This window comes from Carlito syrichta, unplaced genomic scaffold (genome assembly GCF_000164805.1).
Source record: "Carlito syrichta isolate Samal-C Ts95f unplaced genomic scaffold, Tarsius_syrichta-2.0.1 Scaffold315921, whole genome shotgun sequence".
Taxonomy (NCBI): Eukaryota; Metazoa; Chordata; class Mammalia; order Primates; family Tarsiidae; genus Carlito; species Carlito syrichta.
Window position 1 is genome coordinate 129127 of NW_007260017.1, and position 18068 is coordinate 147194.

At 38.7% G+C, this 18068-nt stretch overlaps 1 protein-coding gene across 1 annotated transcript; it reads right to left on the reverse strand.

Annotated features, from left to right (window-relative positions):
* Nucleotides 1-2496: 2496 nt before the first annotated feature.
* TRIM38 (tripartite motif containing 38) lies at nt 2497-16179 on the reverse strand. Its single transcript, XM_008073513.2, has 6 exons — nt 15640-16179; nt 12274-12369; nt 10096-10326; nt 9111-9133; nt 8902-9014; nt 2497-3090 (listed from the first exon to the last, which is right to left on the reverse strand). The coding sequence occupies exons 1-6, from the start codon at nt 16045-16047 to the stop codon at nt 2567-2569; spliced, it is 1395 nt and encodes a 464-aa protein (XP_008071704.1). The 5' UTR covers nt 16048-16179; the 3' UTR covers nt 2497-2566.
* Nucleotides 16180-18068: the final 1889 nt, after the last annotated feature.

An 18068-nucleotide genomic window follows, 5' to 3' on the forward strand; every position in this document is an offset into this window, starting at 1 on the left:
CGGGGCCCTGAGCCCCGTAGGGTTTGAGCTCTACTGGCGCTGGTGTCTGGACTCGGACCGCCTTCTGCCCTCAAACCCTGTGCTGCTTCGGTCTTGGGCTGCGCACAGTGAAATCATCCTCCGCCTCGGAGCCCTTCCTGCTTTTTGAAGCTTTGTCTCATAACTGAATTTCAGACATTAGGAATCACAAATAAAGACAATATGTTATTCTTACAAACAAAACAAAAATGATTCTTTATAAGAATTTTTTTTTTTTAAACTAGTCTCACTCTGTCGCCCAGGCTGGAGTGCAGTGGTACACTCACGGCCACTCAGCCTCGACCTGCTGGTCTCAGGTGATCCTACCTCCTCAACCTTCCAAGTAGCTGAAACTACAGGCACGTGCCACCACGCCTGGTTAATTTTTTGAGTTATTGTAGAGATGAAGTCTCACCAATTTTCCCAGGCTAGTCTTGAACCTGTGGGCTCTGGCTTCTCAAAGTGCTGGGGTTATAGGCGTGAGCCACCGCACCCGGTCTATAAGAATCCTTGCAAGAACTAAACTTGTGACCACGTCTTTTCAAAACTACCGTTTTCTGAACATGCCAATGATAATGGCAGGGCAAGGGGGTCTTAAATTTCTGCTCAAAGAAAAAAAAAGATTTTTTTCCCCCTTAAAATTCAGCCTCAAAGAACGGCCTCCCATCGAGTTCGCGAATCCCGCAGAGACCTGGAGGCTACGGATATGGAATAGGAAGTCGCTTTTCTGGACGGCCCCACACGTCCTGTGCTCCTGCTGGGGGACATCGGTGGTCCTGACGCCTTTCAGCGGCAGGTCCAGTAGCATCCCGAGGCCTGGTCCAGCCGCCAAAGGGAGGTCTTGAACACCCTTCATCCGCACTCGCCCAGGGAGGTACTGGGTGGGGGTCAAGGGAGAGGCGAGCCAAAGTTATTTTGGGGCTCTTCTGGAGTGACCCGGAACTTGGATTAGGCCAAAGAAGCGACAACTGATGACACCAGTGGGATAGAAGTTTCTTCGGTGCAACTCCAAAGCTGCAAGATAACACCCTCTGGTCCTCTCCCATCCACAGCCCTATCTAATTTGTCTGGAGCAGGTCGGGCATTTATACATTTTAAAAAATAAAAAAGTTTTCTAGAGGACCAGAATGTGCTGCAAGAGTTAAGAACCACTGATCTGGGTGGTGTCCTATAGAATTGCGAATACTTTCCTGTGTGGTCCCTAAAATTGAGTTCATATTCTGGTTTATGCCCAGACTGATAAGAGTCTTAAGTCTCTGGTGATTAACTCTTCCTAGGGTGGTTGGACACAAATTTGTTTTGCTTTTTAGGCAAACAGGGAAAAAGCAGAAGATTTTTCTTATACTGTATCTGCTTTTTAAAAAAATTGTCTTCAGCTGAAAATAATCCTCATACCAAAAGTGGCACATTCTGCTACCTTTTACTTGCTAGTTACAATCCAGCCTCTATCAGCACTACTAGAACTTGACACTGGGGTGCATGAGTGATGGGCTGAGCTCTTTTATTGTATTTTATTTTTTGGACAGAGATGGAGACCCAACCATGCCTCTGACATCTCAAAAGAATTTGTTGCTTCATTTCTCATATTCTTAGAAGTATGGTATAAGAGGACCTTAACAAACATCAGCAAACAACATTTTATACCAACTGTAAATAATAACATTTAGCAAGTTTGTGATTTTTTTTGATTGCTAATGTTGTTTATGTTTTGACTGACTTTACAGTCCTGCCGTTAACCCACTGGGGTATGATAATTTAGATTTGACATGGAATGTACTTTTCAGAATAAACCCATGTATACAGTTAAGCCCTATTTGATCTTATCTGAATCATAATTAAGACTGCCAACAATTATTTCAGCAATAACTATTCATTGAGATTTTGAGATATTTCAAGATAGCTGGTTCTAGCACAGATTGGAAAACAAGTTTTTTTTAAAGAACCAAGTTTCCCCGTTGGTTATTTTTACTTGGCAATTTCCTTTCTATTTGAAACATCTCATTGAAAGCCAATTTTAACTCTTCTCTCACACTTCATTTAATTCTTCCTCAGGCAGAGCTTACTAGGTCTGTTAGCCTACAGGACTGTGGCTCAGATTATTAATCAACATGTCAGTACTTGAAAGAGTCATTAGTATTTTGCTTTTCATGCTCTCTTATGCAGTTAACAAGACAATTACACATTTCTTTCATACCCCACACACAGGTTCAAATGGCATCAAACAAGCCAGGAGGACACAGGTCACCCTACCCATCATACAAAGAACCCGTGGAAATCAAATCTCTGAGCCCAATGAAGGATAGAGAGAATAATGTACAATTATTGGTATTATGTTGCTTTCCCCCAGTGCAGCTGACCATCTGCAGTATTTTTACAGTCTTTATAGCTGTCATGAGTACAGATTTATTACATGTCCACTAAAAGCTTAGCACTCTTCTAGGTAATAGGAAAATAACAGTGAAGAAAATAGACCAAATATCTGCCCTTGTGTCATTTACATTATATTCTCTGTACTGGTTAAACCAAGAAGGAGACTTTGTTTCTTTCCTTACTCATCTGGGAGAGGAAGGAACAAAGGAGAGTATGGATAAACCTGGAAATAGGGTCGGAGAATATCAGAGAAGGAAGCCTTCGGGAAGGTGAAGATATGGAAGCCAGTAGTCATATTGTAAAAGGACACAATTCCAGCCTCATAGTCCAGGAAAACTCCCACAACCAGGGGCTGCTCGCTCAGATGAAGGGAAGTTGAGGGAGAGGTCAGTGCTATATAGCCTCTGTTTTTGCACAGCCCGAGTGTCCAGAATCCAGATTGAGGCTCCTGCTTCATGTCAGAGCCCCTCTGCACAGTTTCCAAACAAACTCCTAAAACCCACCCAGTTCCTTCTCCAACATCCACTTCAAAGTAGTGTCTTCCTGAGGTGAAGCCTTCACAACCTAGAACACAGTGGAAGGCATTGAATCTCCTAGAAGAAGGATCAAGATTTCCCTGGGGGTATCCACGAGTCACTTGTCTCCTATCTTCAGACAGAACTAGTTCATGATGAGCTGTTTCTGGATCCAGAGTCACACTGACTGCAAAATTAAAAAATAAGTAAGACACTTGTTTTGGTGCTGAGCCACACTTTATTTTTAATAAAACCAGCCTGTGTCCAAATCCAACACTGTTTCTAACTAGTTGTGTGAGGTTAGTCAAGTCATTTAGGGTTCTGAGCCTCAGTTTTGTTAACTATAAAGTGGAAGTCATATCTACTGGAGAGAAAGGTGGGGAGGATTGAGTGAACTAATGTTGGCTTAATGCTTGGCAAAATGCCATATTTATTAGGTACATGGTAAGTGCCTAATAAGTAAAGTTAACAAAAAATATCATCAGTTGTTATCTTCATTATCATCACCATCTTAGTCATCCAGAGAAACCAAGGACCAGAACTAGCCCATTAATATGGTTACTGTTCTGTCCAAAGCCCTTTTTCTCCTTTGTGGGACTTCCAAGAAATCATGAAATAGTGGAGCTGAAAGGTGTCCTTTCCCTTCTCCACATAATAAACACCAACACTGAGAATTAGGGATGGAAGATGACTCAGATAATGTGATAGCTGGTTACTGGAGGGCCCAGGATTTCATGACACATGCCTAGTACCATGACCTTTAAGTGTAAGTTCCTCTTTCACCTTTCAGATGTTTCAGTATAATATAATAATACACCAAGGAACAATATACATGAAAAATATCAGACCAGAATCAAGACAGAAAAAAGTATAAGCCTAAAGAGAGATATTAGACAGACTGCAATTTTAAAAATGAAAAAAGGATAATAGGATGTTCTAACATGAGTTAAGAAATAACTTTGCTAACTGGATTAAACATTTATCAGTTGGGCTGTAGTAATAATCAAGTATTCAGGAACTCTTCTTGTGCTGGTTGTTCTTTATTTGCCTCTCCAAGTCATTCCCCCACCTTTCTCTGCCTTGTTTTGTGCCTAGGAAGGATGACCCCCATGGGACATATCAACTAGGGTTTCTTTCTTGTCTTCCATTTGGTTCAGCCAATGGGAAGCACTAGAGGAGACCACAGGGCACAAAGAAGCAGAATTGGGAGTATTTAGTATCCCAGTCTCTCCCCACTGGCTGTGATTTGGAGGGTCTGCATTCCTCTGCACCTGGTCACACTCTTCTTTAGTTATGGCTACTTCTATCTGCCTCTTCTATCCCAGAGGAGGTGATGGCTCCCTAGAAACAGGTAGGGAGCCATTGTGGTGCTTAATTGTTCCTCACTGATTTCTCTACTCCTCATCTTTTAAATACTTTCTCTTTAAAACTCTTTTCAATCAGCCCTTATTATAAGCCTGACTCATAGAAGTTTGGGTTTCAATTTATATTATGTGGCTGGATACTGTGGCTCGCCCCTATATTCCCAGCACTTTGGGAAGCCAAGGTGGGATGATTGCTTGAACCCAGAAGTTCGAGACCAGCCTAGGCAACTGTGAGACTTTGTCTCTACAAAAAAAAAAAAAAAAAATCAAAAAATTAGCCAAGCATAGTGGCACATGCTTATAGTCCCAGCTACTCAGGAGGCTGAGGTGGAAGGACTGCCTGATCCCAGGAGGTTGAAGCCACAGTGAGTCACAATCATGCGACTGTACTCTAGCCTGGGCAACAGAGTGAAACTCGACTCAAAAAAAAAAAAAAAAAAAAATCATATTACTGAACAATTCAAGAAAATGCAAGTTAAGAAATTAAAATGTTTACAGATTGAGAAAAAATATCAATTGGATTTAAAAAATTCCACCGTTATATTGTTTGTAAGTGATACATGTAACAAAAATATATTGAAAGGATAAATAATAAAATCACATAGCTACTGATAGCTGTAGTAGTTATGTAACTATCAAAAAGTATTAGGGCAAAGCATTACTAAAGGTGAAAAGTGTTACTTAATACAGATAAAAAGTACAAAAAGTATTGTATTAGGTCAAAGCATTATTAAAGGTGAAAAGAGTCCCCTAATAAAGATAAAATGTACAAGTTACTAGTAAGATATCACAGTTCTAAACATGCATGCACTAATAGTCTCAAAATATATAAAGTGAAAATTGTAGAATTATAATGAGAAATTGGCAACTCTATAATCATTGTGAGATATTTTAACATTCTTCCCTTCATAACTGACAGATCAGGTAGACCAAAAGACAGAAAAAAAAAATGAAGATATAGTAGATTTGAACAACCCAACAAGTCTAATCTAATAGTCATATATAAAGCTTAGCAACTAACAATCAGAGAATATGTACTTTTTAAAGTATAGATGGAAAACGTACTAAGGTACTAATTGAGCAACTATTAGACAGAAAACAAGTCTGAACAAATTTCAGTGAATCTGTATTACAGACATCATTTTCTTTAACCTCAATATACTATAATCAGAAACCAATAATAAAAAAAATCACTAAAAATATTCTAAATATTAGAAAATGTACAATACTTCTAAATCATACTATGAAGATGCACAGAATTGAAGAGTAAGATGCTATGTATAAAAACAAATAATGAAGCTAAAGTGGAATTTTGAGGAAAATATATAGCCTATAATGCTTCTTTAAAAAAGGTGGGGGGGGGCAAATGTGGTGGCTCATACCTGTAATCCCAACACTTTGGAAGGCAGACACAAAAGGATTGCCTGAGCCCAGGGGTTCAAGACCAGCCTGGGCAACTTCGTGAGACCTTGTCTCTACAATACATAAAAATTATTAACTGGGCATGGTAGCACACACCTGTAGTTCTAGCTACTTGGAAGGCTGAGGCAGAAGGATCACCTGAGCCCAGCAGGTAGAGGCTGTGACGGCCATGAGTGTGCCACTGTACTCCAGCCTGGGCATCAGAGTGAGACTGACTCAAAAAAAAAAAAAAAAAAAAATTGGCTAGGCGATGGTTCATGCCTGTAATCCCAGCACTTTGGGAAACAGAAGCTGGAGGATCATTTGAGGCCAGGAATTTGAGACTAGCCTAGGAAACAGAGTAAGACTTTGTATCTATGAAAAATAAAAATTAGCCAGGCATGGTGGTATGTTCCTGTAGTCCTAGTTACTTGGTAGGCTGAGGCAAAAGGATCACTTGAGCCCAGGAAATCGAGTCTGTGGTGAGCCATAATCATGCCACTGCACTCCAGCCTAGGTGAAACAGTGAGACTCTGACTCAAAAACAATAAAAATAAGCTGAAAAATAATGAGCTGAGCATCCAACTTAATTTAAAAAAAGAACAAAGAAACTCATAGATAATTTTTTAAAAGATAAAAATAAATCAAGGAAATTAAAGAAAACAAGAATGTAATAAAGAAGAAAAAGTCAAAAGTAACTTCTTTGGAGAGAGAAGACAAAATTGGATTACAAACTTTTTTTAATATTAAGAAAATTTTTGATAATTGTTATGCTTCTAATAAAATTGAAGGCATTGACAAAATAACTTCCTAGAAAAAATATTTCTTAGTATAACTCATTCAAAAGAAAAGAAAGCATGGGCAGACCTAATATTAAAGAAATGAAATCAATAGTTTAAAAAATCTACCCACATATACTGAAACATACATGCTTATCACATAAAAATGGGTCTTGTCCTTGTCAGTTTTACAGACAATTCTACAAGTCAAGGGATGGATTAATACAATTTCATACCATACTTTCCAAAGAATAAAAAATTACAGCACCATCTTACAGATGTAGATAGAAATTCTGTATAAAATAATATAACAAACCAAACTTTATGTATGCATCTATATATTAACTATGTATACATTATATGTTATATAAATTATATATGGATATAACAACTGGAAAGTTATTCCAGCAGTGTTATAATATTCAAGTGCTAGATAGAGCCTGAAGTTCTATCAGAGATATGGTTACGTATATTTATGGTATACTTATAAAATATTAGGTAGCTTTAAAATATAATGAGTGACATAGAAAACACATTCTATATATTACATGTCTGTGTAAGTAGAAAGATATATTCTCATTACTTGGAGAAGTAGAATTGGAGAGGGGTAAAAGAAACCTTGAACTTTTTCTTTTATCTTCTATATAGTTTGATAAATTGTATTTGTATTACTTGTGTCTTAAAACATATTTTAATAAACAAGGTTTAAAAAATGCAAAATATTTAATTAAATGATAAGCCCATTTAAGAAACAGTTTGCTTTGAACCATGTTGTAATGTTTTCTGTAAAAGAGGAGAGTAGGCAAATCAACTCAGTGAAATCTGGAAAAGATTTACATTAAGTCCTATTTTTTCCTTCCTATCGTCTTTATAGGATCAAATACAGAGTGCTTTAGTTTTTGTTGTCTGATGTTATTGACTTGAGGGGAATACAGATCTATAATCCCTTACCTGAAACCCCTAGGGCCAAACAGATTTTGGGAATTCAAAACATTTTGAAGTTATAAAAGCAATACAATATATATATACATATACTCCAAAATCCACCAGGGTCTAAGGCAGAACCCTGTAACTAAATGTATCAGTATTTCTGCAGCAAAACATGCCTTTAAATTAGGTGGGATAAGTAAAGATTGTAAATAGTCTCATATCAGTCCAATTCAGGTTTAGCCACTGTGGTAGACATGACTTTTCATGATCCCTAACTCTTGGTGTTCACATCCTTGTAAAATTCCTTCCCTTTGAGTGTGAACAGGACATGTGAATTGCTTCTGATCAACAGAATATGGCACAAATGAGGGAATAAAACTCCTATGATTACATTTTATTATGTAAGACTCCATCTTGCTAAGAGATTTGCTCTAGAGGCTCTGTCTCCTGAGCTCTCTTTAAAGAAATAATTGACCATGTTGATAGCCCACGTGCAAGGAGCTGAGGGGTGACCTCTAGAAGCTGAGGGCAGCCTCTAGTCAACAGCCAGCAAGAAGCCAGGACCCTAAGTCCTGCAATCATAAGTAAATGAATTCTGCCAGCAAAATGAGTGAATTTGAAAGGGTATTCTTTCTCAGTCTCTAGCCTGCAGATGAGTATATAACCCGACCAATGCCTTATCTGCAACCTTGTGAGACCTTAAGCGAAGGGCCCAGCTAAGCTGCACCTAGATTCCTGACCCACAAAAACTGTGATGTAATATGTGTGTTGTATTAAGCCACTAAATTGCAATTTGTTTGTAGCAATTGATACCTAATAAAGTCACCAAATCATCTCAGGTTTTCAGATTTTGCAGCCAATGAATCATAATATAATTTTCTATTTCCAGGGATTTTTTTATTTTATAATTATCGATAAAAGAGTATGGAGGTATAGCAAGTATTAACTAAGAAAAATCAAGGAAGCAGGAAGCTCTGGCTTTGGAATCAGTAAAACTTGTTTTTTGCCATGGTTCTAACGTATGATCTGTGTTACCTGAATCAAGTTCCCAAAATCAGAGTCTGTAATACTCACCTACCTTTCTTGCATTGCTCTAAGAGTTGAATAAAAATATTAACAATAAACACTATGGTCAGATCTAGTATCACATGTGGCCCCGATCAAGGACCAGATGCTATGCTAAGCACCTTATATATACTGATGCATTTAATTTTCATGACAACTCAATGGAGTGGGAGATGTTAATATTTTCATTTTTCAGATGTGGAAACTGAGTAACATGAAGTTGCCTGGAATAACATGACTAATACTTGGAAGAGCAGGAATGTGAAGGATTTGCACAGATCACCAGCATACAATGCTCACATCTAAGTATTGTATCATACTAAATGGGAGAGTGTGACAGCGCTACTGAATATAACTAACCTCTCTGCCTATGAGCCTGCCCAAGAACAGGTTGTAAACATAGTTACTATTTAAGTCCCCTTCCATTTGTAGCATTTAGAAATTCTTGAGTTCACATACCTTGATAATTCCTTAACATTTTCTTAACATCAAAGTAAAGCTCAGACACACTGCACATCGTATGAAGCTCCAAGGCGAAGGGCTCTGGTACCTCCAGCTTCACAGCCCAACTCCTGGAATAAACAGAGGCCAGAGATTTCTTTAGTGGTAGAATCCATTCAGCTCTATTTTCCCTCACCCCTTACCCCCTGCATTCATATACAACTTACCTGCTTAAAGTGTCATTCACATTCTATAAAGAAACAAAAACAAAAGGTGAGCATAAGAATATTAGTATTTCATGGGGCTTGGCATGTGGAGCTGTTCTATAAATGTTCCTTCCAAAAAAGGAAAGAGAATGACCCCAGGTTTAGATATTGATGCAATTCCAACCAGCTTCTGGGAGACTTAACATGGCAGGATTATCAACCTCTGTTTTTGTAATCTTTCTTGCTAACGCCCATAGAATTGTTTGGGAAGAGGACCAGGAGCTTTGCCCATGCTCCCTCAGGCAAGACTTGCTTTTGGTGATCTGCTTTCTTTCAGAGTGATCTCATACTAGAGATCACTTAGTACAAAGATATTAAGTAATGAATTCATCATGCACAGCCCTAAGACTAGTTCACTAAGATGGTGGTAACACTTGGTGGTGAAACAGTCATGCTGTACTCTTAACCTTATAGTGTAAGCACCAGTCTGTTAATTGGAACTATAGTTAACAGCTCCAGTTGTTTATCTTAATGGACTGGATCCTTCACACAGTTGTAGAATGCCCCATAATAGTCCAGAGCAAGGGTTTTACAAGTAAATCAGGGAAATGGTTATCACTCATTTTGACTGTCCGAGTTTATCAGATATTAATCACCTGGAGGAATATTTCAGGAGGAAGTCTGAAGGTCAGAGTGCTGTGCACATGAGCCAAGGGGCAAATGGTAGCAAAAGTTATCCCATGGTTCCATTTGGCCAAACTATGCTCACTGAGGAGGTGTGTTTTTCTAATTAACATAAAGGTACATTATAGACTAGTGGAAGTCATGCTGATGACATTGATGTATATCTAAAAGAAACATTACTGTAAATTCCTCACATTGATGTGCCATTTTTAAGTAAAGGTAGGAAGGCCCTGACGATTTTCCCATGCTTTCTTACCATTCTCCTCCTAATAGCTCAATAACAGATACCTCCTTTCATTGTTCCAAATGCACAGAGCCTCACCTGTAGCAATTTCTGGGCTGAACCCTGACATTTTTTCTCCAGTTCCAGGATGTGGCTTTTGAGTTCCTGACTCTTCTGTACCAGAGTGGTCTCACGGTCCCTCAGTTTCCTCAGAACCTGCTCTTCTTCTTTCTCTAGCCTCCAGAGGTAAGACTTTTCTTCTTCTTGTAGGAAACTCTGGAGATTCTTAAAGTCAGACTGGATTTTTTGTCTCTGAATTTGTATCTTCTCCTAGAGTAAAGAAAGTATGGTCAAAGGCAGAAACAAATCAAATGACCAACTTATAGATGAATGGACAAACAAAATGTGGTCTATAGATACAATGAAATATTATTCAGCCTTAAAAATGAATGAAAGTCTAACCATGATACAACATGAATGAAACTTGAAGACATTCAGGTGAAATAAGCCAGAAACAAAAGGACAAATATTACAAGATTTAACTTATATAAGGTACCTACAAGAGTTAAATTCCTAGAGACAGAAAGCAAATATTGGTTACCTAGTGTAGGAGAGAAGAGAGAATGGAGAGTTACTGCTTAATGGCTACAAAGTTTCAGTTTGGAAGATTAAAAAAAACTCTGGAGATGTTCATGGTGATTGATTGGCTGCATGATGATGTGAAAGTACTTAGTGCCACTGAAATGTACACTTAAAAGTGATTAAAATGGTAATTTTTATGTTACTTATATCTTACCACACACACACACAAGTACCACCCATCAGCTACTAGGACATTATTTTCCCATGAGTCATTCAAGCTGGAAGAATGTTCAAGTTTCCTGCTTCAGAGTCATGCCTGAGAGGCAGGCACTAAAATATGGGAGAGGTTGTCCCCGATTCTCTATAGTCACCTGATTAATCTTCTTCTCCCTCAGCCAAGATACAGGAGAAAGATGAGGCAGGAGTGATAGATAATTTAATTGTGGAACCAGGGCAAAGTTTAAATACTTTGTTAATTATAAGGATTAAAAAAACAACAATTGTTTACTTAGGATGTAAGAAAGTCTTTCTGACTCTGAGAGAATTTCTTGAAGCTTGCAATGAACATCACCAAGACTGAGTCTGAAGATAACCAGGAGAGCCCATGATTCTTGGTAGGGGGTGAAGGGAGGAGATCTGGTGTGACAGGCATTTATTATGGTTAACTGACAAATATTCATCCATTAGCCATGAGTCATCTTAAGGATTCATATATATCCTATGGACTTAGCTTCTACTTGAGGAGATATAAAATTGTGATTTCCATTAGTGCTTTCTAAATTCATGCCAGTGTCTCTATGACTATGATGTTATGGTGCAAGGGTCATTGATCTAGGATGAAATGGTATTTTTGTGTAGGAGACAGGTACAGCTTTAACTCTTGTAGTGACAGGGTTTCCATGTATGTTAGTTACAATCAAGGTCTTCCCTACTGTCAAACATTCCAGAAATGAAGGAAAAAAAAATGTATTTGGGAGTTCAAGATCAACGTACATCCACAAACAAAGGATCAGGGCAAAGGTTGAAAAGGGACCCTAAAAGAGGCAAAATAGCTATCTATTTGGTAGGATTTGACAGAAAGTTGATGTATTCCATAATATTTAAATATATTTAATAATAAATATTTCGATAAAGGAATGCATCTTTGATAATGTGGAGACTAGTCAGCCATGGGAATAGTCTGAGACCCTTACAATTTGTAGTTGCAAGTGTGTAGGTTCTTGCAGCAGTTACGATGCACCTCATAAATCAAGTAGATTTCCTTTATCAGCTCATTAGTTTGGGTAGTATGAATTTCAGTGTGAAGTAATCCTGTTTCCTAAGTGTTCACAAAAGTTGGTTTCTGAACCTATAAAGTTGGAGACAGACCCTGCACTGTGGTGAATGTACCAATGTAATAAGTACAAGCCTGCTAACTAGGAAGGCATTTAAAATATGAAACCTAGTCAAGGTTCATTCTAGATAAATAGGTATACCAATTCTGCTTCTCCTGACTCAGAAGAGTGAAGAGGTTGGTGATAAATTTCCATGCATGTAAACTAAGGGCATAAACACAAATAATAGTTTCTTCTTTGGGTTTTCTCTATTCAGTTTAGTTTAGTGAGAATAAATCATCATTGTGCTTCGCTCCAATCATCCTCCATACTTAAACTCTAGAATGGAAAACAGATTGAGATAATGAACTCAGATTCTTACTTTCCATTCAGTTGTATGCATTGTTGTGAACATCATCTGCTCCATACATTCCTCTTCAAGTTGCTTCAATTTTGTCATAGCTTTCTGGAGTTTTTCCTGAAGGAAAAAAAAATCTGACTCTTCATTAGGGACCTAAGGGGAATCCCATCCTTCCAAGATATGTTAGAATAGTAATAAATATTTATTAAGTACTCCCGGTTTTTTTTGTTGTTGTTTGTTTTGCCAGAGAGCATGCTAAAGGCTATATGAACAGTAATGTATTAATCCCCTTGGCATTCTTGAACAGTTGATAGTATTTTAAACATCTTTTCTGTGCTGTAGAAAATGAGGTTTAAGAAGGGGTTTAAATAACTTGCCCAAGGGACTATAACTGGCAGGTGGCAGAGCTACAATTACAACTTCATCTGCTGATTGGGAGCCTGAGCTATATCCACCACAATAGTCTTGGCAGGGAAGACAGTCTTGTTACATATATACAAAATAAAAAATTTTCCTTTGAGTCAGGGTCTCACTCTGTTGCTCAGGCTAGAGTACAGTGGTAAAATCATGACTCACTGCAGCCTCAGACTCCTGGGCTCAGGGGATCCTTCTGCCTCAGCCTCCTGAGTAACTGGGACTACAGTCACATGCCACGATGCTCCACTAAGTTTTTAAATTATCTTTGTAGAGAAGATGTCTCACTATGTTGCCTAGATTGGTCTCAAACTCCTAGGTTCAAGCAATCTTGCCTTATCCTACCAAAGTGTTGGGACTATAGGCATGAGCCACCATGCCCAGGCTTAGACAAGATAATAATAACCTAAAAGAAGCTTTTATAAAATAATGTGCTGAACCAAACATAACAAAACCAGAGTGTCTGTCACACATGGAATATTGTAGATATTATGGTTGAGTCAGGAAAACCCACGATGACAGCTGAAATTATGGGAAACAGTTAATGGAAGAGGTAATCACTGATATATTTTGATAAATGGCATCATGAAACCAATTTTAAATGATTTTGTATTGATGTCAAGCTTTTAGGTTATTTTTCAAAATATGTTCTCATATTTTACTGAAAGCAATTTGAAGCTGATCCAGATTGCTAAGTGTGGTTAGCGCTTAAAGAATTGTCTCAGTTGTGTGTGGTGTGCACCTGTAGTCCCACCTACTCAGGAGGCTGAGGCAGGGGGATCTCTCGAGCCCCAGAGTTTGAAGATGTAGTAAACTAGGAACCTTTCACTGTACTCCAACCTGGGTGACAGAGTAAGACCTCATCTCTTTAAAAAACAGTCTCCTGTCTTCTGTAAACCCAAGTATACTCTTAATTCTCAGGTGTTCTCAGGAAATGGCTTTATGTTAACCAATTTAGCAAAAGACAATTTGGTCCTTGCTATATGCCAAGTGTTATTCTATGCTTTACATAGTTTAATGTCCTTAAAGCTTATAACAATCCCTAAGTATATGTGTTAGGAAGAGAGGAGACTGTGATTATCCCCATTTACTGAAGGGGAAACCAAGGCATGAAGACATTAAACAACTTGATTAAAATTGTCAATCCCATAAATGGCAGAACTAAGATTTCAACCTAAGCAATCTGGCATCCGAGGCTCATAACTATTAGCCTGAGCTGCTCCTTTTCTTACTACTTGGTGGGAATGTAATTCAAATGGGAATATCTCCATCACAGTTATTAGCTGCTCCATGGAGTTTAGGAAAGAGCTGCTGTGTGCTGAGTAGTAGTCAGGATTAACATGTCCTTACGAAGGACTTGAAGCCTTCATAAAGGCCACCCCCACCTCATGGAGGAGAAAACAAGGAGTCTCATACTGGGAACATTTTCCCCAAATCTAGGCAGAACAAAGAAGGAATGAGGACATCAAGATTATGCCCCTACTTCATGCTGCCACAGTGAAGGGCCACCTTCCTTAACATGCGCTCTAGAGAAAAGCCGAGGAGTCTCTCAAAACCTTTCTCTCTGCTTTTCCTTACACAACCAGCTTCCCAAAATCTTTGAGATGCTTCCTAAATCTTGCGTAAAACTGCCCTCTCCTCCCCTTCTTATAGGGTTAGTTAGAATTTTACTCCTTCATATTGCCTTTATTTTGGCAGTGCCAGAGTGATCTTTCCAATGGCATCAATCTATACTCCCCAAATGAAATTTTTCCAGTGGTAGATATCACTCTGAGCTAGGATTTAGACTCTGAGCTTATATGAAGTTTCTAGGTCCTGACTTTCTTTCTTTTTTTTTTTTTTGAGTTGGAGTCTCACTCTGTCATTCAGTCTGGAGTAAAGTGACACGCTGTTTACCAATAATTTACATTAGGGTAACATAAGTTTTTGACTGGTTACACATTGTTTTTTGTATCACAAATTCCAGGAACTGGTAGATAACTGGGTAAGGCAGCTAGTCAGGATCAAAATACTTTTACAATTGCCTCCAGTTTAAAATGGGTGAGAGGTGGGTGTCTTGACTGAAGTCCCATACTTATGTCTCTCTGGACCTAATAAATTTTGCATACCTTACTTCCTCCCTTCTCGACTTGCTGAGCTAAGGTGATCCTTCCGTCTTAGCCTTCCAAGTAGCTGGAACTACAGGCATGCGCCACCATGCCTGGTTAATTTTTTGATTCACTGTAGAAATGAGGTCTTGCCAAGTTGCCCAGGCTAGTCTCAAACCTGTGAACTCAGGCAATCCTCTTACCTCGGCCTCCAAAAGTACTGGGATTATAGGCGTGAGCCACTCAGCCTGGACTCTGACTTTCTTTCCTATTAATTACATGCCTTTTTCCTGCACACACATCCTGACCTGATCATGGTGAGTTAGAAAAATCTTCCACAGCTCTGCCTTTCCACTTGTGGTGCCCAGGATGCCCTGCAGGTGGTTAGATTTATGTGTTCCTCAGGAGTCACTTCTGGGTTGAATCACTCCCAACCACTCAAACCACAGGGGGCTCCAGGGCAGTCATTTTTGCTGTTTGTCTTCTATACTAAAATATGGGACACCTAAAAGACAGTGAATTTTTCTCTGCTGTGTTTTCAGACCATACTACATGACCCTGTACATTGTGGTTTCTCAAGTTATATAACATATAACAATTACTATATATATCTGATATATAACACTTCTCAATTTATACAACATAAGCAAAAAAAAAATGCAGGTGTTTGGTTTGAGAATGATGTGTTCTAAGGCAGGGAGAAGTTTATCAAAACACAAATGGATAGGGACAAGAGTTCAGCTATCCCATTTAAGATCAGGATAGACAGTTCAAACAATTCAGTAAGGACATATCATAAACTATTTTTCAGAAAAATGACATTATGAAAGCTGTATTTCAGGGTCATAACCTAAGGTTTCAGGCTAACTAAGCTCAACTCACTCACCTTGTACCCCTGGCATACGTCTTCAACAAGACCTGTGGTGTGCCCTTTGTGCTGTGGTGTCCGCTCACAGCGCCAGCAGATGAGCTGCCCCTCATCTTCACAGAACAGGTGGAGTTGCTCTCCATGTTCCTCACATGACATTTCATTATCCACTTCTTTGATGGCTTCAATGAGGTTTCCCAGTTGCCTGTTGGGTCGAAGGCTATTCATATGAAATGGGATCCTACACTGGGGACAGCAAATCTTCAGCCTCACTTGCTTAGAGCCTGCGTTCTTAAAGAAGTCCATTATACACAAGTAGCAGTAGCTGTGTCCACAGGTGATGCTCATTGGGTTAGTCATCAGGTTCAGGCAGATGGAGCAGGTGGCTTCCTCCCGCATCTTCTGGGTGCTAGTGGTTGAGGCCATAGCTTTTCTTGAAAAGCTCCAATATTGTAACTAGTGATGAAGATGAAACAGCCAAAATGTTCTCGTGGTGGAAGTACACCTTGTACTTCTGTGTGATGAGCTGGTTGCTACTGGCCTCCACAGGCCTTGAAGTGATCAACCTAAAAGGAAGAAGATGAGGCAAAATTAACATAAAAGAGTTTGTGGTGTGTCAAGTTTGAGATTATATTCAGGCAGCAAAGATTCACATTGCACTGATGAGCAGTAGTTACAACTGGATTTTAAAGGAAAAGAAGAGGAAGTTCCTAAGCTGTTTACCAATAATTTACATTAAGGTAACATAAGTTTTTGACTGGTTACACATTGTTTTTGTATCACAAATTCCAGGAACTGGTAGATAACTGGGTAAGACAGTTAGTCAAGATCAAAATACTTTTACAATTGCCTCCAGTTTAAAATGGATGAGAGGTGGGTGTCTTGACTGAAGTCCCATACTTATGTCTCTCTGGACCTAATAAATTTTGCATACCTCACAGATTTCAGACTACTGTGAGCTATTTTTATTTTTTCAAAGTCTCTCAGAAAAAAGAAATGGATTGGACTTTAGAGTATGCCTAAAGATCTAGCTGTGTAGCTAATACAGTAGTCACTATTGTGAGTGGTCATTTAAATTTAACTTAATGAAAATTAAATAAAATTAAAAATTTAGTTTTTCAGTTCCACTGACCACATTTTGATTGCTTAGTAGTCACATGTGGCTTGTAGCTATGTAACAGCCCAGATTTAGAACATTCCATCACTGTAGAAAGTTATCTTGGACCAAGTGCTGAAAGAATGCAGGCTTCTTTACAGAAGAAGAAATACAGGCTTCCTTACAGAAGCTGCAGCAAGTGAGATATCTCAGTGAGGCAGTGTGAAGCTCTTTCCCATTCTAACTAACATCAAGAATAATTAATACCAGAATTACCTCTTTGTAACTGGTAGTAACATTCAGGTAATTCTGTACTATACAGATTCCACTGAAGGAGTACAGAGAACTTCGCCCCAAAATATGGCTCTCCACTATCATGAGTATTTTGAATTAAAAGCCATTAGAGATTAACAGATGCTGGAAGTGACTTTTCCTCTATCTACATAAAGACCAGCCAGGCTCACAGATGAGAGCAAGTATTTTTCCTTTCTCTTCCTGTTATCTCATTATTTGTTGGAGAAAAAAGGAAGAATGTAACCAGACCTAATCATAATTTTTCAAAAAATAATGTCTGTCTCAGGCTCATTCAATTTCCAAAGCGAACCAATTACAAGCTAATCTCTGTTCCCCCATCCATTCATCCTCCTAAATATCCATTTATTCTCCCTAGTAATTATTTATTGCCCCTCAATAGAATTACAATATTCCCCATCATCCCCTTCTTCTTTGGAATAAGGCTATTTAAGTATTTGAGCCCCATTGAGATAAGGGGTAATCACTCCCATGTACACGTTAATAAATTTATATGTCTTTTCTCCAGTTAATCTGTCATTTGTGAAGTTTTAGCTAACATTCAGAGGGGAAAGGGAAAGTTTTCCCTGGGTGCTTGCAGGATCATGAGAAACAAATTTGACTCCACTTTGTCCTCCACCCCTACCCTCACCCTATAAGAATAAACAGCTCCAGGTTAATAAAATCTTGGTGGAGACATAACCAGGAGGCTGCTAAAAGTAACCAAGGCAACCAGAAAAATCAGAAGAAAAGGTTTATCTTTTTTGTGTCTCCTCCCTAAACTGAGGAAATGAGAATTGGAAAGAGGGCTGGGATGGGAAGCTTTGGTCATGAGGAGCAGTTATTTTGGGGGGAGCAGAGCTTCTGGAGAGCTAGGGAGTTTACTATTTTTTCTCCAAGCCACAACCTATTGAGAGGGCATGGACCATGATTATTATTATAAGCTTAAACAAAAAGGCATAATCATACTATATTATTAGTTAATCAGTTAAAAAACAACAGCACAGCCATTTCAGCTCATAAAGCTTTCAACAAAACGCAGCTTGCAGGTGCTTGCAGT

Bases quoted from the DNA above. Each gene is read 5' to 3' on its own strand.
- TRIM38 (XM_008073513.2), bottom strand. From the start codon at position 16,047: ATGGCCTCAACCACTAGCACCCAGAAGATGCGGGAGGAAGCCACCTGC. The intron at 10,327-12,273 runs GTAAGAATCTGA...TCTTTACTCTAG, and splicing joins TGCATACAACTGAATGGAAA to GAGAAGATACAAATTCAGAG. The intron at 9,134-10,095 runs GTGAGGCTCTGT...GTTTCTTTATAG, and splicing joins CAGCCCAGAAATTGCTACAG to AATGTGAATGACACTTTAAG.